Below are 26,579 nucleotides of genomic sequence, written 5' to 3' on the forward strand. Positions count from 1 at the left end.
ATGCAGTCCAAATTAACGTTTACTTTACTTTCATATGTTCTTCATGTGACCAATTAAGAAAACAGTTGAGTGGGCTCTCATGGCTCGACACAGCGGTGGTTGCTATGTTTACTAAATTCTTTGTAAAATAAAGGCCCCATTAGTTCTTTGTGTGAGGAAGCTGACACGCAAATGTAAACAGATAGTCGCCGGTGAACCTAGGAGGTGTTCATCAACTATTGGTTCATGAGGCTAGGTAAATTAGCCGCCATAACGAATGCTAGTTCGCTTCATCTATATAGCTTGTCTCTTGTTCGGTCTCCATCTAATCTCTGTTCGAGTTCTATAGCGATTTATTTACCTTTAGAAAACTTGTGTCTATAATTAACTTGTTGTTCAAAAGGATAAGTTTCTAAAGAAACTGTGGTGCTTCGCTCTGACGAAGGGCTAACGCTCGAAACGTCAGCCTTAGAAACTCTTTAAGGTGGCCAATTTGCATTATCAACTCAATTGACAAAAGAAAATGAGCTTATTGCTTACTAGCCCACTGACAGCTTAGTTGTTTCTTTAAAGGTGAAGTATTTCTTTCGTTCGTTAAGGTAAAAAAAAAACTAAAAACTGAGCAATTCCAACTACAGAAACAAGCAATAAATTGCTATGAAATAGGTTGTTGTTCGTCGTGTTAGTTTGATGATATTATAAGTTTGTTCTGTTGTCTCACGACAAAGTCACTTGATGTGGAACGCAACGTTTCGACAGCTTACTGCAAGTCTTCTTCAGGCGATGTGGTCGACTGGTTGTGGCACGGCATTATGTATCATGGTGGTCTGTTGCAATTGGTGTAAATTCCTTTTAGATTACTTTCCATCCTCGCCTGTTTTTAGTCCTGGTACCGATTGGTGCAGTTGAATTTAGTTGTTATCATCATTCGTTGCCTTCAATGTGACCAAGGCAACAGTAGGCAAAATGCGGTAAGAGGATATAAGCTCTTTATATCCTCTGAAAGGCGGTCGCTGTTAAATTCACATTTTCTTTAATCGTTCTACACCGCTCAAAATTTAACTAAACCTTTGAACGTGTCCTTTAGTAGCATGTCGTAGTGATGTGGGATATTGATCAAATGAAGCCTTTAAGTGCTACTGTGGTTCTTTCTTTATTCACTCCGAGCTTTCGCCGTTCTACGGCATCATCAGGGAGGACGATAAAATATTTGCGCTATGGTTTTAAACGTTGGAGGTGCCACTGTAAATTAGCATAGTGTAAAACTAGCTAGTAGGACGCATGAAAACTAATGGCGTGATAAAATGTTCTAAAATATGTGTTAAAACCGTTAATTAAAATAGCTCATTAAAATAAATCATTAAAATAGAAGATCGTTAAGTTCAGTGCATTCCTCACGGGAGTTCAGTCCCGGCTTGTGCTTTCTGATGTAATACGCTTCGTACAATCGCAGATTGACGGGGTCATTTTCACGCGTGATTACTTTGACTTCAATGTTATGGCTGTTGTTGCGATGGTGTGTTGGGAGATTTTTTTTTACCGACGAGTTGTCGTTGGTCAAGTGTTCTTTTGTTCGATCATGTAGGAATCGTGTCGTGCTTCCGATGTAATATTCGCCACAAGCTTTGCACGTGAGCTGATGAACGGTGTTTCTCTGTAGGCATAAATTGGTGTCTGCGATGGGGCAGTTTGGTCTGTTGCATTTCCTTTCTGTTGTGTTGTGTGAAAGGGCTTGTCTCAGAGTGTAGGACTTGTGGGCAATTCGCACTGGGATGTTTTCTCTCTTGAAGATTCGCGTGATTTTTCGTTTTAGCCGTTTTGAGATGAACGGGATTTTGAGATAATGCCACTCTTTTGTCTGTGTTTGGGGGTCTCTTTGATGATTCTGCAGGTGTTTTGTTTCATGTATGGTACGGAGAATTCTCCGCCTCAACGGATATCCAGAACGCACCATCCATGAATATACGAATATTCAATCGGAAGCACGACACGATTCCTACATGATCGAACAAAAGAACACTTGACCAACGACAACTCGTCGGTAAAAAAACATCTCACAACACGCTATCGCAACAACAGCCACAACATTGAAGTCAAAGTAATCACGCGTGAAAATGACCCCGTCAATCTGCGATTGTACGAAGCGTATTACATCAGAAAGCACAAGCCGGGACAGAACTCCCGTGAGGAATGCACTGAACTTAACGATCTTCTATTTTAATGAGCTATTTTAATTAACTGTTTTTAACACATATTTTAGAACATTTTATCACGCCATTAGTTTTCATGCGTCCTACTAGCTAGTTTTACACTATGCTAATTTACAGTGGCACCTCCAACGTTTAAAACCATAGCGCAAATATTTTATCGTCCTCCCTGATGATGCCGTAGAACGGCGAAAGCTCGGAGCGAATAAAGAAAGAACCACAGTAGCACTTAAAGGCTTCACTTGATCAATATCCCGCTCAAAATTCAGTTCAAAACTCGTCACTTGCACAGGAAGTATACAACTCCTTGTCTTTAGGTTGTTTTTAATGTTAAGTTCATAGCGTCAATTTTAGCTGTGAAATTTTGAATTAAAACTGAGCCACATTTGTAGCTTTATTATCGATGCAAAACATAAGCACCCAAAAATCTGCATATCAAAGACGATTTAGAGTTCAGTTACTCTGTTCTGCAACAAGCGAAACCATATATGCCCAACAGCACGAAGGAAATGCAAAAAGCCCTGAAAATACCTTGAACAAAATGACTCTAACAGGATCTTACCAGCCGACTAAGCCCACGCTAGTGTATTTCGAGATGCTGACATCTACTGAGATGAGAACATTGATCGAAATAGTTTCATACCAACTTCCCAAAAACCCATCAGACCCCCTGAACAAAAACTCCCTAACTAGTCGCTCAACCTAAGATGAAGTGGCAACCTGTCGGAAACTACTTACCACAAAATCAGACACAAACGGCCACCTAGGATGTACGGCCTACCTAAGTTTACACCACAAGCGGCCTAAGCTGATATCTCGAGAAAAAGTCAACGATTGTTTCATGAAAGCGTCACGCGTTGTGTGACTCAGTGTTAGGTTACGAGAGGAACCGTTGAAAAATTGAAAACGTTATTGGGAATAGTATGGGGAACGGAATACGGTCGATTTACAACTATAAATATTTCGAAATATGAACATTAGTCGTGGTTACGCTAGCCCTTTCACCCATGGGTAAATAGCGTTTGCCCACGGGCAAAGACGTTTTTTGTGTGTAACCGCTTTCCCCAGACCGAAACTACCCAGGGTTATTTCCATGGATACATCAAATAGAACAAAAGAACATAGTTTGATGCTACTCTGGTTTGCAGATTTAATGAATGTAACCGAAGAAGTTACAATTCATAGACCCAACGTTTCGACACTCCTGTCTAGTGCCTTCATCAGGGGTGATCTAAACGCTGCAAACTAATCGGCGTTACCACCAGCGCCTTTGTTTGGAGGCTTGGCATATCAACTCCGCCCACGCTCCTTTAAATCGTGACGATGGCGGTTTGCTTCCTGACGGCTATTTACACCTCGTCAGAAAAAAGGCCGCTAATTAGTGATCATATAAAAGGACCTCTTGTTGCAGCGTTTAGGTCACCCCTGATGAAGGCACCAGACAGGAGTGTCGAAACGTTGGGTCTATGAATTGTAACTTCTTCGGTTACATTCATTAAATCTGCAAACCAGAGTAGCATCAAACTATGTCTGATTGTCCACCTGGTTGCCGTGTGAACTTTAATATAGAACAAAAGAACTTCCCATGACAGTTCCTGAATTGAAAAGTACGGTTTATCTGCTCCCTGAGGTGGCTTGGCCAATCATAACGCAGAATGTAGCTAATACAGGAAATCGCCTGAAGTGTTTTGAGGTGACCTCCGATGCGCTTGGCTAATTTCGCGCCTTCTTTGGTGTCTTTTTGCAAAAAACTGCAGGACTGTTATATTTATGCAGGACTGTCGTATAATGAGCAGGAGAATCACCGAAATTAAGCTTAACAGATCTCGATTCGTAACATCCATATTGCTCTGTACTTTTCCTGCCAATTTGTCAGGTCAGTGAACTCGTATCTAATTATATTTGACCCTGAGGAGAGTCTTTTTCTGTGTAACCGCATCCCAAAGTGTAACATGAAACCCGAGCTAAACCAAACCTAAGCCATTTACCCTCCGTAAGGCCCCAAACCCAAGGTGTGTGTAACCACCACTATTTTACATGTAAAATCAATAAAACTTACTTACATCCTGTGTGTCCGTTGTGGTTTCCGGCGTTCTCTGCCCTTTTGAGCTTGCCTTTCCATCATTGTTATTCCTGACAAAAGACGAAGTCAAAGCTGCACACTCCGATTTTGACCGTTGTCCACACAGAGGTGGTTTGCGCCCCGAAAATCCTCCCGTTCGGCATTTTTCTCACCTGTAGTTTTAGATCTACGATCACTGCACCTTGAAACATGTCTCAATACCAAAACTCCCTGCGCATTTCGCTGGAAACGAGCGTTTTAACCTGCATTTCCAAGTTCGCTTCTCTCTGGCTATGCTCTTGACAATCAGACTGGACACGGCCACGGAAGAGACTTGGGTACGAGGTCAATTTTCTACCGCGAGTCAGACCGCGAGTGGTACGGTCATTTTATCCGTTGTTTATCTGTTTTAGTTTCAGCTCGCTGTCTGATTGGTTGGTCAGGACAATAGATTAAGGCGAGGTTTCTCTGTGGGGATGGGATAAGTATTGTACATGTGATGGAAAAGCAAGCTTAAAACAGCAGAATTCGCCAGAAACTACAACGGACACACAGGATGCGAGTAAGTTTTATTGATTTTACGTGAAAATGTTCATATTTCGAAATATTTATAGTTGCAAGTCGACCATATTTCGTTCCCCATACTATTCCTAATAACGTGTTCAAATTTTCTGAGGTTCCTCTCGTAACTTAACACCAAGTCACACAATGCGTAACGCTTTCATAAAATATCTCGATACGTGAGCTTGGACAGCCTGTGGTTACAAAAAGCTGAGATACCATCGAGACCTAGGGTAAACAGCTTTGCTTACGACCTGTCTGCTTTCTTAACTGACAACCTGACTCCACCGAAAGATGACGAAATTCAAGGCAACGAAAACATTACTTCCTTTGAGGTAGAATCGCTTTTTACTAACGTGCTGATCGACAGTAACACCTGGACAAATTGCCATCCTTGCAAATTTCTATCTAAGATCCATATATTTCAAATGCAACGGATCAATTTACGAGCGCCTGGATGGAACAGCCATCAGTAGCCTCGTCTCCGCGGTTATATTGAGCTAACCTTTACATGGAAGACATTGGGGAACGAGCGATAACAACTGCACCTCACAAACCAAAGATCAGGAGGCGATATGTAGATGAAACTGAGCCACCTTAGATCGAAGCAATGTTTACGGCTTATTAATTAAAGCATGTTAACAATCAACAGCCTACCGTCCACTTTACTTTGCAACACCACTGATTTCCTTTTTCAGTGTTTCTGCCTATATTTGGATAAATACCATAGCTACCAGAAAATCTGTATTTTATTGGTTAACACACCCTTGACCACAATCACGTGAATATCCTTATCTATCATTGTAGGTAATTAAGTTCATATATTTTGATAATGCAGTTGTGTAGAGCACTCGGTCTGTCTGATTCACGCAAGAAACACTGCCTTTCTTGACATGTCAGTCACTATAGACGCCGAAGGTTTGCTCACCACCAACGTGTACAGAAAACCTACTCAAAGTGACCAATACTTAGACCATAACTCTTACCACCCTCATTCAGTATTGTTATGCGTATAGACACTCAGGCCAAACACTTCCCAAAAAAAAACATGAACTGTATCTCAAGAGAAGAAACACCATCTAATTTTGTTGCTAACAGATATCAGCCCTTATTGTGCAAAAGATCACTAAGACGAAAAGATAAACCCACGCCAGCTTACGAGTCCACTGCGGCTCTACCCTACCATAAAGATGTCTCAGAGATTCTTCGCCGCTGCTCATGAAGCTAGGCGTTTGTATTGTTTTTAAATCTGACCCGACGCGCACTCCGTGTGACCCAAAGATCTCATCGCGTTAGCAAAACGGAACGGCCTTGCTTGCTAAATCCCTTGTGGATTTTGCAAAATATACATCGGAGAAACAAGAAGAGCAATGTTTGAGAGAGGTAAACAACATGATAGAGATATACGGCTTGTTCGCACTCAGAATTCGGGGTTTCAGAACACGCCAATGAAACGGGACACGTTCCTGTTTGGAACCAAGTTAGGTTTATTGATTATGACCCTCACTGGTACGCAAGTGGGGTTCAAGAAGCCATCCTAATAATATCAATAAAACTACCGGAATCGAAATTCCTGAAGCAAGGATACTTACTATCAAAAAGCATAACAACTGATCATAAACAAAGTGGACCTGAGATGGGCTACATCCGATAGTCGGAATGATAATGACGATCGAAATACTCTAATGAAAGCATGCCAAAATTACAACAAACCAATGTACTATAAATGGCGTAAACTTTCGACCTCGTCGCCTAACGAAGACTAGCCCTATAGCGGTTAAAAGGTTGCGATCAATGCAATTTATTAGTCTGCCTACATTGTAAGACAAATTATCAAACTCTTTCACTTATCAATAAACCACGACGAGCAGCAAAATTTTGTATGTCATACCTTCCCACCGACGCTGCACCACAGTTTCTTTAGAAACTTAACCCTTAACCCATTTGATTTTGAAATGAGATATGTTATAGAGCGAGCTCCAAAACTGGTGAATGGTACAGTATTTAGATTACTTCTCGTTCTCGAGTGTTTTTTAGGAAGCCCTACCTTCTTTTAAATGTATAGATCTTCGGAGAACGCTTGAAACCATGTGGCGCTATTGAACAACTCTGTTGCTTTACAGTGCGTCGAAAATGTGTTCACGTTTGTACCTTTTCGCTATAGATTATCGCGTTTGTGAAAATAGCTGTGTATTAATGCAATTTAACGTGAATGTTAATGCAAAGCTTGTTAAAGAAATTCCCTTAACCTAAAGTTTTTGTCAATTTACTGAAGTGTTTCTACAGCACTTTTATTTAAGTTGATTGTTGCGCGTTATTCAAACGGTGCGGATACTTGTGTTTTTAATGCTATTGACGGCTTCTAATTATGCGAAAAGCATTAACGAATCTACTTTTGTGTAAATGAATGATCTTTGGTGTAGATGAAAACAGTTTGGCGCTTTCAGTCGATCTTTCGCAAAAATGAAAGAATGTTTTTGTAATTAAACAGAGAAAGGAGTACATTGTCTTTAATTCTAGAAAATGTTAATCATGATAAGTGCGCGCGCATCAGAAGCGTTCAAATGATCTAAAACTTAGTGAAGCTAAACAGTGGCAGTTAATCGAGACAAGATGACTGAGAGAAAGGAGAACAAATCGTCTATATTGTGTGTATTTCTAAAGATTCTTCTTCTTTTACTGCGATGCGTTGTCGTTGTTGTCGATACAGGACTTCGCTGTTCGCTTTGGTGTTACGGCAATACCAATGATGACACAAAAGCCAGAACTCACATTGAGGAAGAATTGATATCGATCGTAACCCAAATACAAAGGACGTCAACTTTCACCAAAAGAGAACGAAGCAAATCCAGAGGTTATCAGTACTGTTGTCATTCCCAACTCCGACCACCTGTAAACGAACTTAAATTTAAGAAGGATGAAATGTGGAGACACAATCAAAAATCCACGGTGACACACTCGCCGACACAATTGGATCACAGTGCGGGGAAAGGATACTTTCCAGCAGGCTTTAAAAATCATTCTCCAATTTCCTTCAGTCCAGAATGGAAAGAGAGATCATCCAAAATAAGGAACGGAGTTAAGAGGTTACCAAAGCGCAGATCTTGTATCCTATACTCTATTGAAAGCAACGAAGATCTTACAGTAAGCAACAATCCATTCATAAATGCAGAGGTAGAAGTGCTCACTAAAATGATGGAGAAACTAGATATCAATAGTGAGAAACATCAAGAATGTTTCAGCCAAAAAAAAGCTGCAGTGAATTTGGTAGACAAAGGAATCCTGCGTAAGCACAAGAAACAAGAGGTTAAAACGGAAAACAAAAGTTGTTACGAACGCATAATGTATTCGGCCAAGAAAAGCGAGAGTCTGGCAAAGAAAAAGTTAACAATGAAACCTTTAAAGAAATCAGTTCGGTTCAAGGACGTTACAGAAGAATAAGACAGCTATAACACCCCAAGGATTCAGGCGTTAATGCACTTCAGTGACATGGACGAATAAGGGCAGGAAGATTTTCACCAAGATGAAAAGATGCTATAACTGATTACTATTTAATGTAGATACTACTTAACTTTAAAAACGTATTTTGATCATAACATTCCTAATTACGGTAGAGTAGGAAAGAAGTGCTGATAATCTATATCAGGTAGTGTTTGAGTGAAAAAAGGTGTGATTTCTAAACTGCGCAATAGTTTTCTTCCTTAACGTTTTGTTCAATTATATTTTCCGCGGTCAAACTAATTATTATTACTTTCACATGTAATGACTAATACCCCATTCACACCAGCAAAACATGTTTTGTTAAACTGGTTTTCATTGAATGAAAATTATAAACAGAGAACTGAAAAACTTGATTTTCCATTGGATTCAAGTACTTGCTAACTTGCATTTCCAATGTGCTACATTCAAGTCAAAAATATTCGGTTAAATAGTTTCTATGAAGAAAAAAAAAATTAAACCGTGTTTAACAAAACAACTTTTAAACATGTTTAAGCTTTGGTGTGAATGGGGCATAAGGTTGTAAATATTTCTGTAGTTCAGAGACCTTTTTTCCCCTAATTTATGATACAGTAATTTTACATTCTATTTGGATCGGGCAGAATGCCTACTGTTCTAGTGAGATTAACTGCATTGGCGTAAATGTGATAATCTGTAATATTGGAAGCGAAGTGCACACTCATTGGCTTTAATTGGATAAGATTTTTGGCGTTTTATATTTCCACAGGGAATATTGCCGAAGCTCATTTACTTGTCAGGGCAAGTTTAGAAACAAAGGCCTTACTTTTTGCGATTGTTTCATTTAATCATAGTTCAGCCGCGAAATTTGAAAGCTGGCTTTTCACATTGCTAAAGCCTGCAATGGCCGTTTGCGCCCGACCTTCCGCCAAAGGTAATTATATAGAAATAATGTAGCTGAAAATTTTGAAATCAACAAATTCCCCTTTGTGTTAAGAAGGTTTTTCTTGGAGCATTGCACCTTCAAAAAACAAATTGATTCATAGCGAGATTTTGCATCTCGCAAATCCAACTAAGGATACCGCTGGAGCTTTAGAAAAATTTCTGGGATTTACCTAATCCTTTTTTTGTATTATCATTCCATGTCTTGTACGGAAATAATGTTTCCACGCTTCTATCGCGGCAGTCATGTCCCACCCAGCCCCCCCAAGACTTTTTACTTCCGTCACGCACGGTTCAAGTGAAGTACACTTTGTCGTTATTAACCTGTTATTGATGCACACTTCCGGCAAGTGTGTTTGTTGTTCTGTAGTTTATGGAAAACAAGTCTTTTCTATTGCGATTGTTAGGTAAAGAACATTCTACTGCAAATTTATCCGAAAAAAAGTCGTTCTTGGAAGCCTGCATTTGAAAATCTTAAATTGAACAACATTTTTAGCCAGTGCAACCCAACTGAACAATGGTTTGTAGTTATTAAGACCCTTAAACTTTGTAAATTAACTTAATTTGTCGTTACGGATAGCAGGCGACAGGTTGGGTGACAGGTTTCAGGCGACAGGTTGGGTGACGTCATAACCAGGGGTCGTGAAGCCTTAGAAGTGTTGTCTTCCCAGAGGTACCAATAGGATAGAATGTTATCTTTCAATTTCTAAACAACGAGGTGAAAAAAAAACCAAAGCCTTGTTAGCCTACATTTGGATAAAAACAAATACCCTAATGGTAATCAGAGCTAAAAAAAAAACAAAAACAAAAAAAAAAAGATGTTAGCGCGCCGCCGGAAGCTCTTGTAATGAGGCACACACTTTTACTTTACTGTTTTTTTTCAACCTGCGCTACAAACTTCGCCGGAAAGGAAGGACTGCTCGTATTCTTTTGCTGTTATCGCCGGTTACGCTGAATGAAATCCTGTAGTTTGATCCTGAGATGTTCATACAGATTTGAATAGCTTAAGCTCTCTAAACTCAAATACTCAGACCAATTTTTAAAAAGAGTTACTTTTTAGAACGTGGAGCGATCGCTAATCGAGACAGAATCATTTGCCAGATGTTAGCCGTTTAAAATGCTTAGAGTATGGTTTGTTCTAGAAGCTCTTTTCTTTTTAAAACGGGTAACATCTACAATTCATGGAGCCATTATTAAAGAACGGTCGGAGTTTACTCAACAGACTACTTTGCGTAATTGTGCTCTCACGCCAGAAAAATCATCAAAAAAGTCACTACGGCGAAGGAAATTAATAGGTACGAGATGTTTTTACATTTTTATGCTTTCGAACATCTTATTTGAAGAAATCAACCTGAGTTTTTAATGGTCTGGTCTGGACTTGAGAAATATCACCCAAGAAAGAAAGAGTACTTTTTACCAATTTTAGAAAGCTGCCTAACGAGTGTTTTTGAAATAAATTATAACGAACTTAAATAAACACATATCAAAATTGAAAAGCTTCCCAAACCCCTTAGATATCAAATGAATAAAGGGGTAAGTTTCTAAAGAAACTGTGGTGCTGCGTCGGTGGGAGAGTATAGCAGGTAATTTAGTGTAAACAAATGAGTTGAAAACGTAAATTAGCCACCGTAAAGGGTAAAAAAGCTGACGTTTCGAGCGTTAGCTCTTCGTCAGAGCGAAGACCCTGAAATATCACACAATTTAGGAATACAAGCGATTTCTTGCTGCATGCAGTGTGTTACGAGGAGCGAGCTTGTCAACTTTTGAAATTTTAGATGTCGCATGATCTCAAAAAAGGGCCTTTTGCAACATTGATTATTGAGAGCTCTCAAATTTTTTTTTAAAAAACGACGCGAAATCCCTTGTGCCGCTCTCACAGAGATCGCCACTTAATACTTGTTAATACGTAGTAAAGGGTGCACGATTCTTGGTAGGTAGGGTGTATTTTCCGTAGTCCTCTTAGGAAAACTGCAGTGACTCAATATAATTATTTCAGGGTCTCGTGCTAGACTTTCAAGCCCATGCCTTTCCTGTTGTAGATGCCTGCAAAGGACTGGGTTCGACAGAACCCAATTCGCATCCCGGAAGCAGCTGAAGTCCGGAGGGACAAGAGCTCTAAAATGATGTAAAATTTTCCTCAAACAGGTCAGTTTATTATCTTAAAGGCATGAAATAGGTGAGTGAGAAGATTTTTTTACTTTAAGCCTAAAGGAAATCGTTACACGACAGAGTGTTTATGCATAACTTCTGTTCTTAAATTGTAACTATCGCGAAGGATCGAATACTGTTGTTTGTAGTCGTTTCATTATTGAAAACAAGTATAAGCTGTGCTCGCTTCTTTAAGTTTCTCTCAGTTTCTTTCAGTGTCCTAGTTCATTTCATTTCTAGAAACTATTCGAATTATTCGTTGAGATACATGCAAATTTCTCGATATTTCTCTCGAAATCAAAACCGAAAGGCAGAGACTCATAACAATATAAACCTTTACTGTGTAATAATTGGCAATTATAAGGAAGCAAACACGTTAAAGACTAAACACTCGCAGTATCAAAGTAATCGAAGATACAGACGTTTCTAGGTATACTACTTTGCTACGACGATAGTCATGAAGATCTGTTTGCTCTTTCAGAATAGAAACTGTCTTACTCACTCGCGTAATTACAACCTTGTTCAATTTTATTATAAATGACCGTAACTCTGTATTTCGACGCAAGTCGACGGGAAAGGAAAATAAAAGGAAAATTCTCAAACAAGGGTACGGAAAATAATTAAAACGATAGAAAAAAAATATTTCAGAATTTGGCTTTCTCGGAAAAACCGGATGTCAATAAACAATAATTATATTTTATCTTGAATAGCTGAGTCACGCACTCTGTACAAGATCACGTACAAATTCTTTAATGAAAGTGAAATTTTGTCGAGAAATACTGGCCTGTTTGTACAAAATAGCTAAGCCTCTGATTGACAGAAACAATTCATTTGATTTAAAATACAGAACATAGAATTGAATTAAGCAAAGTCTTCTTGTAGGATACAGTCTTCTTAGCGTGACCATTTTGCTCGACTTCTTCGACTAGAAGGCTAATCGAAGTTAATCAGTCTTCTCGACGAATTCAATCTTTCGGAGAAATATGAGCAAAATTTTGCGGACGGCAATGAAATAGTCAACATCACGAACTAAGTGTTTCCTTCATCCTTAGCTATTCTTGTTCTGTACCGTTATTATTTAATTATTGCTTTAACTTAAAGGGTAACTAACGGCTGAAAAGTTTTCGGAATACTGTTTAACAGCCTCAGGTAACACATTTAAATAGACACAGGGTACTTCGAACGCCTCTTTGTGCCTTTTTTTGCTTAGAAACTGTCCATAATGCTGCCTTGTGAGTTATCCGCCATAAACGTTTGGAATTTGATCATGTGACCTGTACGTCACACGTGTGCACACTTAGTAAAATAAATATGGCGGATAGTAGTTTGCGTGAGGGCAGTTCGATTTCGAGGTCTGATTATTCGGATTGTGAGGCCTCGATGGAAGGTAATGACAGTAATAAAATAATGATAGGGCTTATGAGCGTGTTGGTTAAATAAGGCCCTGGCGATTTGAACCGCCAGGACGAACCGAAAATAGAGTCAGATGAGGATCGAGAGCCCGTGCGCCGCGGCCGCCTCAATTAAGAAAGTGACAAATGGTAAGTACATTTCGCTTGTAAATTTAATATCTGAAATCAGTTGCTTATTAAATGGAAGAGCGATCAAATAAAGAAAACCAAATGAGCAGACTCTTGAATTCCATAGGAGCGAAGTTTTTTTGTCCTACCTTCCGAAGCTTAGTTTTTACATACTGTGAAAAATATAAACATACACACTCATGGAGGTGCATTGGACGGATTCATTTTTGAGTTAAGTTTTCTACATTATACAGGTTTAACGCGTTTGTATCGGTTTTTAGTTTTCTTGTATTGAATTTGACGAACTATCAAAGGTCTCTCGGCTTTTACTGCAAGACACATTGCAACAAAAAAACTTGTAGAAATGAACATCCTGTTAACATATCGTTAACTTAGTTTTCCCCTTTGTGGTCATTGTACCTTGTTCATAGCCTAAAGTGTAGGTTATCTCTTATGTTTGTAACAGTTACTGAGTTGATAGCTGTTAATTTTGGTGAAACCAATCAATCATACAACTTGTGTTCTCTATTTTTTCTGTTCAACATCGTGATAAAAATTGATTCTGTTCTGATTCTTTTATTACAAGTTGCCATTGTGGAAACTGCCAATCAATGTGGAGGGAGAAAGAAAGCATCTGCTGTCAATAAGTGGATGTTGTGAAAAATAAACATTTGGAGGATGTTACAGAGCAATAGCTGCAGGCAGAACCCAGATCCAGGAGTTGGAGACGCTTGAATAGCAGGAGCTGCAGATCTCTTTAATACTAGCTTAGAACTAAAATCCAGCTATTTTTGTACGGAATCCTTCGTAGTTGTCAGCTGAGAAATGGTCGCTGCAAATGTGACCCGAACCTGGTGTCCAACTATTAGATTCTCTTTTTGTTAGAACAAATGCCATTCTCTGTCGCCGCACACTTTCATCAGCTGGAAACTGGTGAGGGCTAACTCCGTCTAGATTTGCTTTGTTATAAACATCACTGCACAGCGCTTCCCTGGTTTTCGTGATTTTCGCTTGAAATCCTGTTTCCGGGCCGTGGAAGAAAGTTTCGTTCACGAAACCAGATGGAGACCTCCCGTAATACGCGACAACACTTTGCGCTTATCTTGCGCTCACTCCACGACCGGAGGAGGTCACAATGATATACACCGGACAAAATGTTAAGTTAAATGATTTTCGGCTTGGACTAAAAAATATTTCTATAAGTAACATAATCAATAATGGTCAAGAGGGAAAAAAAAGATTTACCTTGGCATGGCATGCAATTTACCTGTGGCTCTGAAGACAGATACGCGATCCGTCGCGTTTCGATAATTCAACCTTTTTAGAGAAAGTTTTTTATTTCTCACTTCGTATTTCATAGTCTCTAAATGGTGGCTTGTACTATAATAGAACAAATCTTTTTTTTCCGCTCGTTACCAGCTGGATAGTGAGGGCGAAGTTGTTACTTTCAGAGTCCTAACATGATCTTGCACACGTGTGAGGGCGAAGTTGTTACTTTCAGAGTCCTAACATGACCTTGCACACGTGTGACGTATCACATCAAGTGACCTGGACCGGAACATTTTCAAAATGGCCATCGATTAGGAGTAAAAATTTGGTTTTTGTACAATATATCGTTTGTTTGCTCATTTAGGATTCTTTAGCCTAAGAGGAATGTATTGGGACAAAAAAGGGGGTCAGTTACACTTTAAGGCTCATTTTGAGCTTACAAGGTTGCCGTGATCAACGTGATATTTCTGTAGAAGCTTTCGATCTGATGAGAAGTCTGGATTTTTTCTTTTCTGTGTCGCAGCCTTTCTAATGAAACTTCGCCAGATTTGATAAAGGTTCAAAGCACTTCTGTTCATGAACAGAGCCCTTAAATTTCGGCGGTTATTTTGTAGGAAAAGCCAATTCAGCAGCTATTAGAGTTACTTTAATCTTTTGGACTGCTGTACTAAGCATTATGAAGCAAATTTGATGAAATACGTAAAAAATGAGTGCGAGGATTTGATCGTGGTATCCAAATATCGAGAAACAAATGAAGACACTAAGCCTCTTCGACCGAGTGCTTTTATTTGTTTTGAGATATTTGGATACCACAATCAAACCCGAAGCACGTGTTTTTCAGATTGCCTCTCAAACTGCCTATATTAATTAGCACCTAAATCGTAACACTATCGTTACGTTCTTTTTATTGGTTTCATAATTTTGGACATCATTATCAGCTACCATTCATCCGTTGTCTCTTTGGGGTTTCTTTGGGGAATTCAAAGTGTATGCTAAATTTATGGTAGTTTTGCTCATTTAATTTATAGCTCCGTGTTTAGTCGGAGCTTGATTATGGCAGAAAGCAATACAGTTAACCATTTTCGTGTCCCAAAAAGTGGCGAAGAAGAAAGTAAACTGCTAAAGGAAAGTGTTCCCAAATCAACTGTTAGTGTAGTTTTTCTTATTTGCATTGATCACACAACGTATGAATCTAGATATCCAATTCAGGGGTTATCAATAAAAGGCCACCTGAGCAGGGTTACTCGTACACAATCTCCCACGATAATAATGCCACCTAGCCTAATCAAATTTGAGTAAGATTTCCAACTGACTGGGCTTCCCCGAGTTTTAATGATTCAATGGATTTTATCTTCAGTCATCGAGTTGTAGTAGCGAATCATTGTGGATACAGTAAATCAGTTATTTTTGTGTGATATTTATTTCCCTCGGCTTTCTGCTTCCTAGAAATGGGTAACGAACAATCTATAGCTCTTAATCAGAGGCGTATGCAGAGAAGTCCCATCGACTCTCTGTTTGAGCGCGCAGTTCTTGATGCTCTTCGTGAAGTAGCCGAAGAATCATCGGTGCCATCAGAACAGATTGAGCATGCGTGGGACCCCGAAGATTGCTCGCCCAGGTTCAGAGTTTTGAGTGACAGGTTGACAGCCAGGAGACTTCCCTCACCTCTTACCACAGATGGCATTAGAGGTACTCAAAATCTTAACATTAACAATGTTATATTTTGTTGAAACTAGTTGATAATTTCAGATTCACTGAAATGTATCATGGTTCTAACCGATTTTCTTCAGTTATAAATATTATTAACTTTTATTCTTTAACGTTGATTTGAGTGAATCTTTGAGGCAGAATTGTGATCAGCTTTCTCGCGTCTAATCTGCTGACTTTATGGTATGGTTTGTGACTTGATGTCAAATAAATAAGTTTTAAAAATTTCCGAATCAACTAGACTGAAACCCGGTCAAAACTGTATTGCTTAGAAAATAGGACAGCAAAACCCAGAAAACAAAAGGAAACAAAACGAAGCAAAGCTGAAGAGCAAACAGACATAAATAAAAGGGCCTCCTGATTAAGCTCTTAAAAACTTGCTGCAGCTGTTCTGAAATAACTATGAAACAAATACCACCTTTACAGGAAAAAAGGGATACAGACAAGGTCGACACGTCTGGGAAATAACCTGGGAACGAGACGAACGAGGTTCCCACGCAGTCATCGGAATCGCTCTTCCTCAAGCACCCCTTCAGTGCCTTGGTTACCTACCACTGATAGGATCCAACTCAGCTTCGTGGGGATGGAATTTAAGCAAGAAAGTGACATTCCACGACGGACAGGAGGCTGCTTATCCGGCAAATAATCCGGGATTTTTCGTTCCTGATACAGTTTACTGTATACTGGACATGGACAATGGTACTTTAAGGCGAGTGGCAAGACTGCAACCACTTTTACACAATCCGCCCGTTCCTTTTTCTTTTTAAAGTGTTTGTTTTCTCTAATAAACATTAGGTTGTCTTAAGGTTTATGCTGGCAATAGAAAGGAGTACCGTTTACAACATTCACGGCCATATTTACATCACTTTCGGATTATCCCAAGTTTACTCCTTTCGAATCAATACGTATGTACTACAAGTAAATGAGCTAACATTTTGCACAGAAATCAACTGATGGTGGATTATAAAACTTTATTTGACTTAAGGTATTATGCTTTGGTGAGTATCCTTGTCCGGTCGGCGGTAAATTGAGAGATAATTTTCAAATGTCGTTTTTGTATTTCCTGCGCGAAAAGCGAGATCTCTTAGTTGTAAATGACGGACGCTGTTAGAATGGATTTATCATGTAAGTTTGATTTTGAAGATATCTGCTTTAATTTCAAGCTTTGGTTTTTCATGAGTTTTGTTTAACTTCTTGTGACTTCTTGATTGTTTTGAATTCTTTACTAAATTATTGAAACTTGTTTTTGATTCAGTTTTGCAACGGAGAACACTTATCTCGGGGTGGCGTTTCGTAATTTACCTCGTCATCCGCTGAAGCCTCTTTGCCCATGTGCAAGTGCGGTATTTGGCAACTGTGACATCAAAATGAGGTATATGGGAAGGGGAGGTAAGTTCTGTTTCAGGAATAATTTAAGCAAAAATTGATTTTTCAATTAAAGAAACGAATTCTTTCTTAACTATTCTTTTGTGATATTTTAGGAGCTAAAAGAAATTAATAACCAACAATTAACTTCCAATATTTTGAAGTCGAGTTAATTGCACTTGCTTTCACTATAAATCGCGATTCGTGATACGACTTTTAGTATCAATCTTCAACGACACTTAGTTTAGTTTCGTGAAGTGTAAAGTGGGATTCTTCATTTGCAAATAAGTTAACTTGGGGATCTTCATATGAGTTTGATTGACCTAGGTAGCTTGGTTTCCGAGATCTCGCCCCATTACTTTCTTGCGTTCACGTGCGAAGGTGAGGCATTCCGAGATCGAGATTAGAACTATTCGCACTCCAGTTTAGTTCACGTAAATGAATGTGGCAACTGCGCTATTCGTCTCAGTGACGGAGCTAAAATCTACCATAATTACATGAACGCAAGACAAAATTCATACCGTAAGAGGTTATACTTAGATAAGGTCTTTTCCTTGGGGGCTATAATCCAGTCACTGTTTTGGGTGGATGCAACGATAGGATGATAAAATTAAGGATAAAATAGTGTGATATAAGTCAGAAAGCACTAGAATATTTTCCGGGTTGTTACCGTCACCCAAACTGATGAACATTTCAATAATTGCAGTGCGGTTCCTCGGCACTTTACTGAGCTTCGTCGTTTATCCAATACTTCCATCGTGACATTAACAAAAGCTTTTTTTTATTTCTTTGAAGACATGTTTATTGCTAAGTTGGAAGCGTCAAAAGAGAAAGCCTCGCGCCCGTCTACTTCCCCTGCAGTCAAGCCCCCACCGGAATCCCCAAGACCCAAGTCTCCCCCCCAGTCTCAAAGGACTACCTCTCCAACCCAAGCTCCAACTTTCTCCGGTGACTCTGCGAATTCTTCGGAGTCATACAAGTTCGCTCACAATTGTGGAGATAAAATTGCTGTGATGCTTGCGGGGAAGAAAGCAAGGAGGATCGAGTAAGCAAATGGTTTCGTTCCTTTTTTTTTTTTTTTTTTTTTCAAGAAAAGAACTAACCCTGCATTGAACTTTTCCTACTCGGATGTTATGTTTCCTGGTAGTGACAGCTGTAAATATTTGCAGTGCCCTACAAATTTTCAACCATGGAGTTGTGATGACTGGGCAACCTTTGAAAGATGATGAGCTGTTTGAAGTACGCTTGGACAGTAAAGTGCCAAAGTGGTTTGGCACTCTAGACATTGGGGCCACAACAGTCTCCCCCGAAGGCCTGGACTTTCCTCCGTCAATGGATCGCTTTGGACAAGGCTTAACATTTGCACTCTGTGGAAATAAAATACTAAATAACGGAAAAGAAATGACTGAGATATCAAAGAACTTGAATGATTTGACGGTATGTTGCCATAATCAGCCACCAAAGACTGGGAACTTTGCAGTTTTTTGCTTCCTTGTAATTTTGCTATTTGCTTCCGCCACACTACCCCCAATGAAGTGTTATGTTTTCAATTTGCGACTGCATTGAAACATCTTTAGGGTTTAATAACTTCAGATTCCTCCATTCGACAGACTTTCTCGTCTTGAATGTGGAAGGGGGGGATGAGTGTGTATAATATCAACTAAAAACCAATAAAGCGACGTTAATAATAATAATAATAATAATAATAATAATTACTTTATTTATATAGCTTCTATATCCCTAATTGCTCTAGGCGCTTAACAATGTCACAAAATGTATTAAAAAACACTAAAAAATCTAACAACTACATATATAAGCATGGAAATAAAATAGAAATATATTTACAAATCAAAAAAGGCTTGACGAATTAATGGTGCTTTTACCCTCAATTGTACAAAACAAATATACGGCAAATTTCTTTTATTGATCTGGGAATCTCTTTGCCTTAACAGGTTGGAGATCGAGTAGGGGTGATGCGCAAATCAGACAATTCCTTGCATTTTTTCATAAACGGAGTAAATGTTGGCAAGCAGGTCAAAACCCTTCCGCCTGTTCTTTACGGAGTTGTGGATGTATTCGGTCAAGCTGAAGAAGTAACCATAACTGGTTCGCATTTTCCTCTTTTTTTGTTCACTTGCAAGCCTCTTAATCACTATTACATTTTGAGGAACTTTTGGCTGAACTCAAGATTTCAGCATTTAGTCATGATGGCTGTGGATAGCCTATTTCCACTTATTACTCGTAAATCAAGGTTCTTGCATGCCTCTGTAGTATATGTCTCTCCAACTCTAGCTGCCTTCCATCTGTTGATTGCTTGTGGTGGTTCTTTACTTCTTGTCGGCCTTTTTGTGAAACACATTGTTTTTCGCACTCAAATTGCGCTTTTTTTTTCCTACAGGTGGTACAGCGGAAACTCAAAGCAGTAACCAGGACGAGGTGGACTCTGTCTCCATCATGGTGCGCATGCACAACATTATCAACATCATAAAAGATGGAAAGTTTGACGATATTTTGTCTGTAGTAGGAAAAGTGGCCAAAGATATTCTAGACCCTTATTCCGAGACAGACAACAGGCAGCTTCGCTTAAAGTATGGTGACCATTTATCGGACATCAGTGCCCCTCAATACCTGACCGTGCTTCTGCGCCGGGCGATGGACATGGGGATGGAGACTAGAGCAGGCTGGCTCGGCATGTACGTTATTCGCAGTGTATTTTGGAATTATGCAGACGCCAGCTTAAAAATGGCGAGAGATTTGGGACGAAGTGGGTCACTAAAGATTATGTTAAATGATTTGGACACGTTTGGCCCGAACAGTTTCAGAAATGAGGTAAAGCCCAGTTGAACTATTCCTTGAGTTACTCAGCAGATTAATTTTAAATAGTCTTTATCATTCCTGGTAATCTGAAAGATTCCTCGCGTAGAAAGCTTTTAGAGCAAACAGTTGCTCAAGTCTTAAACACTGATGTAAGATGTCGGAGTTACCGTGTGCACTCGGGGACACGAGAAATGACTGTGGGTATCTATATCCCTTTTCTGACATTGATATTGCCTTAATCAAGATGCTATCTGTAATTGATGTTAACATCCAAAAACTTTTACAGGCACTGCAAGAATGTCTTATTAATTTTTCCACATGCGTGTTACATTGAGTGCGTTTATCCTTTTCCAATTAATTTGTTTTCACGCAGTAGAGTGTTTTGGTTGTGTTATAAGATAAATGATAACTTCGTTATTGCTTACATTACATTCAATTTTTAAAACACAGAAAAAGAAATTCCTGGTTTTTTCTGCGATGAATATTTTGCACAATTGCTCTAAAGCTGCAGAAAATCGTCAGATCCTGCTTGATCTGAGAGCCATTGAGAGGATTTCGCCATTCCTGAAGGCAGATGATATGGAAATTGTTGTGACGGCGATATTGACACTAGCATACATATCTTCCGATGACCAGAAAAAACGTTTGGAAGCAGAGAGCAGAGTGAGTGTTAGTTATATTAGATTCCGAATATTGGGATCGGGTCAGTTATGGTCAAATGCTGGAGTAGGGACTGAAAAAGCTTGAATGAAGGAGGTACGGGTATACATAGGACTTACTATGAAAACACTGACTAGTCGAGAGCAGTCAAACAATATACAATAAAGTGCGAAGTTGACATGATAACCCAATATCTGCAGAAAAAAAGAAAATTCTGCCTGGTTTTCAAGCCCCTCGTCCGTGTAAACTTTTGCAAACTCATAGAGAAGTGTCTTATAATAAAACTGTTATTGAGTTCGGGTTTCGCAAAATATCTTGAACTATCAAATCTCGCGTCTGTGCTATTTGGCTAAGCCTTCTGCTTTGGCAGATAACTCAGACCTCGGCATTGATAATTCTTGATATCATACTCAACCTCATCCAATAACTTCTTATCATCAACTCAACTGATAAAACCAAATTATAATTTAAAGAAAAGGGATCTATTTCATGGGAAACCAAATTTATCACATTTTTTTATTTCTAGTGTATGTGTTTTTTTGCTTGGAAACACTTGGTATAAATGTAATTTTCTTCTTTTAATCAACCTCAGGACATACACTGCAATATTTTCGGTCAGTTTTGTGAAGTGCAGAATCACCTCCAGTTTTTAGGAGATCAAACAAATTTAAGTTTAAATTGTGGAACGTCCACGTAAAAGTTCTGCATTCAGAAATTCTGCGATAGGTACTCAGGAGAGTGGTTGGCCTTTTGATGTGCAGTTTTAAGCAAGATCAAATAATACGCGAGCCTGTCTTGTTAATTTTTGAATGACTAGTAGATTTATTCTAAACCCATTAGATTATTCTCTCAAGATTTTTATGGGTAATAGTTGATCCGGGCTTCGTCCTTATCAACAATCGGCGATAGAAATCTCGAGCTCATAATTTAATTGTTAATTTGTTCAATAAGAATAATTAAGAAGCAATAACAAACCAAGAAGTGAGAGGTAATGGAGAAGATTCAATCAGACTCAGCTGTAAAAGGAGGAAAAATTGAAAAACTATTAAGGATAAACTTTGTATGAGATAGGAGAAGAATTTGATTGAACTGAGGTATTGTTATGATCTTTACGATTTCTTGTTGTTCATAAGGTAATAAGCTATCTGATTGGTATGTTGCGAAATGCATTGAATCAGTCCGACTTACGAGGAAGATCGGATGGGAGCACGTGGTCTGCTCAAGAAATCGCAGATGGTTTGGGTAACCTGGTGGTGAATGAAAAGAACATGGAGGTTATGCTAGAGAGAGATGTTGTTCCATTAATGATATCACTCCTCGAAAAAGGTGGGGATACTGAAAAGGAACGTGCAGCTAACACCCTTTGGATTATCGCAAAGACATCGAAAGGAAAAGCAAAGATAAAGGAAACTGCAGCTGCTACAGAAGAGCTAACTCGCTTAAGCAAAAGTTCCAACCAGTCTGTGCAGGCGGCCGCCAAGAGAGTCCTTCTTGAGCTTGAGGAAACCACCTACACCCAAGGTGAAAGTCCAATTCATTTTCTTTCATTTATAACGTTCAAAACAGTAGAATCATCTGTTGTAATTTAGAGATAGAAAAAAGAAATACTAATTTATTGACAATTTCCAGCAATGCAGAGGATGAATTCCTGCGCTTCAGAATTTACTGTGAATTGCAGATCTTACAAAAAAATCCAAACATTCTGCATCCCAAAAATATGTTTTTTGCCACGCTAAAATGTTTTGCTCGCTGTCTTTCATACTCAGGTGACTACTTATATTAAATACAAGTAAGATCGAATAGATGTGGGTGGCAATGATCGTTGGCATTGAGGGACTGAGCGATAGCGCTTAGCGAGAAAAACGTGACTCCTTGCTCGGGCGGAACGGTCGATCACCGATCCCCGGTTATGTTGAAAGCCCTTAACGTAGCTGGCTAAGAGTGTTTAAAATATTGACGTAGAGAAATTTTCCTGATTCGACCTACTTTCTGGTCTTTCAGGTTCGGCAAATAGACATCTAAGAACACGTTGTGAGTATCAAGAGAAATGTCGCACATTCAAGTCAACTCTCAAGCTTTCAGGTAAAGCGCCTCTGTAACTGAATGGACCTCTTCCTAAGATTACTACGTTGTTTTAAGAGAAATTTCTATGATGTTAATAATTTTTTTCAGGTGAGTTTGGCTCTGAGCCCTTTTTACCTACATAATTTTCTTTCAGACGTCTTTTTTGACCCAAAGTTTGACAGATGTTTCTGTACAGAGTGTCACGCTGCCCGAGGCGATAAACTCTATTACACTCGAGGACAACCAGCAAAGGACTACGGGATTCCGATAGGATGGTGTCGCTTTGGACTCAAGTAATTTGACTAGGCTGACCAGTGATCTGTAGTATAGTTGTGTAGTGAAAATTGATCAGTGACAAACATGCATGCAGTTTTTGCTTCTGTTCAAACTATTGTCGCTGTCTTCAACATCATTGTAGCTTGAGTCTTTTGACACATGTATTTTCCTAATTTTTCTATTTTTACTCCTATCACTCGTAAAAGTAGAGTTTTAATAAAAGTTCTTCAAATAACTCAGTCGCTTCCTGAACTTACTTCAACAATTCTAAGAGATATCAACCAATTGAAAATTCTTTCAAGTTTTGTGTGGACGTATTCTTGAGTTTAGTCAACTTCCTAAAAATTCCAAAATGTCTTTTGCTTGAGCCACTTTTCGACGAACGATGTGGGGCGGTGATGGTAATGCTATTGAGTTGTTTCTTTGGCTTTCAAGACGAACACCTTCTGGGGTGGAAGTTTTGGATATCACATTGTTTCGAAGTGATTTAGATGTTACGAGTGATTATGTAAATAACATCGTGTAATTGCTTTTCAGAGTTCATCCTCGAGCTACAGCCCTGGACGTATTTAACAAATGGCACGTAGCATTCCATGGTACAAAAGTCGAAAGTGTAAACGCGATCCTGGAATGCGGTGATCTTCTCATCCCAGGCATGTAAATGTATAACAGGCTATTATAACAATCAGTTGACGACCTCCTTTCAGGACGACAAACGATATAATTTGTTTTTATCAAAACCGATATGCTTCACTGTTTACTTCAATTATAATGTTTTTTTTTACAGTTTTAAATCTAGCTAGTTGTAAATTTACCAACGTTTTCTCTAGTGTAGTCTTGAACATGTGTTAAAATGTGTACAGCATTACTGTCCTTACAATACCAGTAACTCCGACAAGAAACCCTCTTCAACGAATGATGTTGGGCGCAAGAGAACGAATTTCTTTGGAAGAAAAAAATGTTTAACTCATTGTGCAAGTGTTAGTTAAGTATGGATCCCTTTTTGAATTTCAAATCTCGACTTAACCTTTCCTCTATTTCTTATGACTTGTCTCGATTAAATTGTTTGCAAAAATGGTTTGCTTTTTGTTACATCTGTAGGCGATGTTGCACTCGGAGGAAGAAAATTAAGTGAGGAGGAAGGACATTTTAATGACAACAGAAAACCGACAGGGTTTGACACAAAACAGATTTTTGTATCACCGAGTGTGCGCTATTCGGGACACAACTGTTATGCAAAACCCAAAAGGTGACCATAATGTTCTTATATACGTACTTTACAGATTACCACATGCTTCAAATTTAACAGTCATGTAACTTTATCACAGGAAAACTGATAGAATTAGCCTTATCTGTTATTAGCTTAGCTTATTAGCTTAGCTGAGTAGACTTTAAAGAAGTATATATCCCTAAGGACCTTGGAGAAGATGCTCACATCTTATCCGACAGAGGGTTCCTAGTATCTTATATTCTCAATGGGTCTAGAGTTTTTAAAACTCACAATTAAAACTATTCTCGAGTTTCGTCATTCAAAAAAAAAGCCAAAACCTTTTATCAAGGATAGTAATGATGAGAATGTGATGTAAGTTTGTAAACTCTGATTGTTGTCGAACATATTTAAAAAGGCAAAGGTTTGCTGTAGGGTGAAAAGGCGAATTAATGTGAATATCTTCCTCTATGAGTAATTTATATTCGTATCTACTTTATATCATCGTTCTTTTAAATTTTAGTTTTAGCCACCCATCATTACACAAAAGTTACAGCACCAAGGCAGTTCTTCAACTCTGCATCAACCCAGACAGCTACCAGGTCGGACCTCAGACAATCGGTGCTACGTCTGAGATTGACCCAAAGTTTAGTAACCAAGAAATCGAGTGGTCTACTAAGGAACGTGGCTCGATTATTCTTTATGGACTTCTAGTTAAACTAGATGAAGAGAATTAAGTTCATTTTTGCGATTCTTGCACCTGCCATTCATTAAAGGGGCTCATTTATCAATGGGACATTGTCTAGTTCAGGATATCTCTTAATGAGGTTTCTACTGTGTGATAAACTTCCTTGTTAAGTCAGTCTGTTTCTTTTCAAGAGATCTACCATGTACCGTGTTTATTAAGATGTGTGAGGTAAAACGGTAAAATTAGATTGTGAAGCATAGTGGACCATGTTTCATGAATAAAATAGTCTAAAAGTACACAAAATTGGTGAAAAGTAAACAAAGGGATTGCTTACAAACTGTGAGGCTCCCATTTAGGCTGGTTGGCTTGTTTCTCGATAATGTTTACAATGACTATTGAAGACCGCTGCCAACGTTAAATTTTACTAGAGGCTCATAGATCGCCACCTTTTGCTAGTCCATGAATAAGCTCGTTACAGCAGGTTTAGACGCAGCAGTTGTTTTTGCTAAGAGTAGAGAAAATGGGGCAGAAAACCTCAGTGGTAAATCCATGTTGATCATTGTTAACCTATATTTCAACTCAGTATGTACTTGTCAATGCAATGTGGTCACATAATTCTAGTCAGCGACAGCAATGATCGGTTTAGTTACGGTAAAATCCAAAATGTAATTGTTGTAGTTATTGAGTCCTTTATTAAAAGAAATTGTTCTCTCTGTCTATTTGTCATTTAGTCTTTAATGTCGGACGGATTCTGCGATCAGTAGAAAAAGGGGTGCAAGACACACCTACGTTTAAAGGACGGTTGGAAAAACTACAATTCGCCTTCATTCCGTTCCGCCCACGAATTGGTTTTTTTTTCGGCAAGACTTGGTTTTTGCCTGTACAAGATTGTTAATGAAGCTGGGAGGGGTTGGTACAAAAGAAGAACGTAATGTAAAGACGAATGAAATGAATATCTTATAATTTGCGTCTTTCGATCCAAGTGATTCAATCAATATTATCAATTTCGATAGAAAGAGAAAATTAAACATATTGAAATAACCTGACATCAAATTTTATTGAGCTTCTTTGCTAATTCAGTCAAATCTCCGTGGTTGAACGACAAATATTAGGTAAAGGTTGGAAAAATACTTAGCTTTTTGAAACAACATTAAAGATCCATGCTTGTATACGTTTTACTACAGTTTGATCCACGCTAGTTTCTTCACTATTGCAATGAATTACCTCAATTACCTCCCTCCTTATCTTGTTCAAGTTACTGGAGAAGGAAATACTTGTGGTGAAACTTATATCAAAATAGCGACTTCTCCTACCTGCGAACGAAAAAAATCGAGAAAAGGAAGTTTTGTAACCTTCTATACCGTTAATTTAACTAGTTCTTCATTTTATTTGTAGCCCCCTATGCCGTGAGTTTAATTTCTTCATTTCATTTAACGCACCCTATGCCGTTACAACTCAAACAACCCAAACCATAAACAAAAAACAAAATAGCTTTACTATTGGGAGGAGGTGGAGGTGGAGGTGGAGGTGGAGGTGTGGTAGTGCGTGTTTGTATTGAAATGACAATAAATGTATTGAAAACATTTTTTGTGGGAACATATCTTTTCTGGCGTCTACTTAATGTCAGTATTTGGAATTAGTTTACAGCTGT

The 26,579-nt window shown here is 38.7% G+C and overlaps 1 protein-coding gene across 3 annotated transcripts; it reads left to right on the top strand.

Moving 5' to 3' along the window:
* The first annotated feature begins 11,269 nt into the window (after window positions 1-11,269).
* LOC131773302 (neuralized-like protein 4) lies at window positions 11,270-25,643 on the top strand. Of its 3 annotated transcripts, XM_059089292.2 has the most exons (16): window positions 11,415-12,896; window positions 13,462-13,808; window positions 15,591-15,833; window positions 16,278-16,560; window positions 17,107-17,240; window positions 18,012-18,261; window positions 18,386-18,653; window positions 19,169-19,322; window positions 19,615-20,045; window positions 20,484-20,696; window positions 21,827-22,214; window positions 22,695-22,775; window positions 22,912-23,050; window positions 23,571-23,686; window positions 24,135-24,282; window positions 24,764-25,643. In XM_059089292.2, exons 2-16 carry the CDS (start codon window positions 13,766-13,768, stop codon window positions 24,975-24,977), a joined length of 3,105 nt encoding a protein of 1,034 aa, XP_058945275.1. In that variant the 5' UTR covers window positions 11,415-12,896; window positions 13,462-13,765; the 3' UTR covers window positions 24,978-25,643. The 3 variants fall into 3 exon arrangements, with proteins under 3 accessions (XP_058945277.1, XP_058945278.1, XP_058945275.1); XM_059089294.2 differs by lacking the exons at window positions 11,415-12,896; window positions 13,462-13,808 and adding an exon at window positions 11,270-11,352; XM_059089295.2 differs by lacking the exons at window positions 11,415-12,896; window positions 13,462-13,808 and adding an exon at window positions 11,298-11,383.
* The last annotated feature ends 936 nt before the right edge of the window (window positions 25,644-26,579 follow it).

This window comes from Pocillopora verrucosa, chromosome 3 (genome assembly GCF_036669915.1).
Source record: "Pocillopora verrucosa isolate sample1 chromosome 3, ASM3666991v2, whole genome shotgun sequence".
In the NCBI taxonomy this organism is placed as follows: Eukaryota; Metazoa; Cnidaria; class Anthozoa; order Scleractinia; family Pocilloporidae; genus Pocillopora; species Pocillopora verrucosa.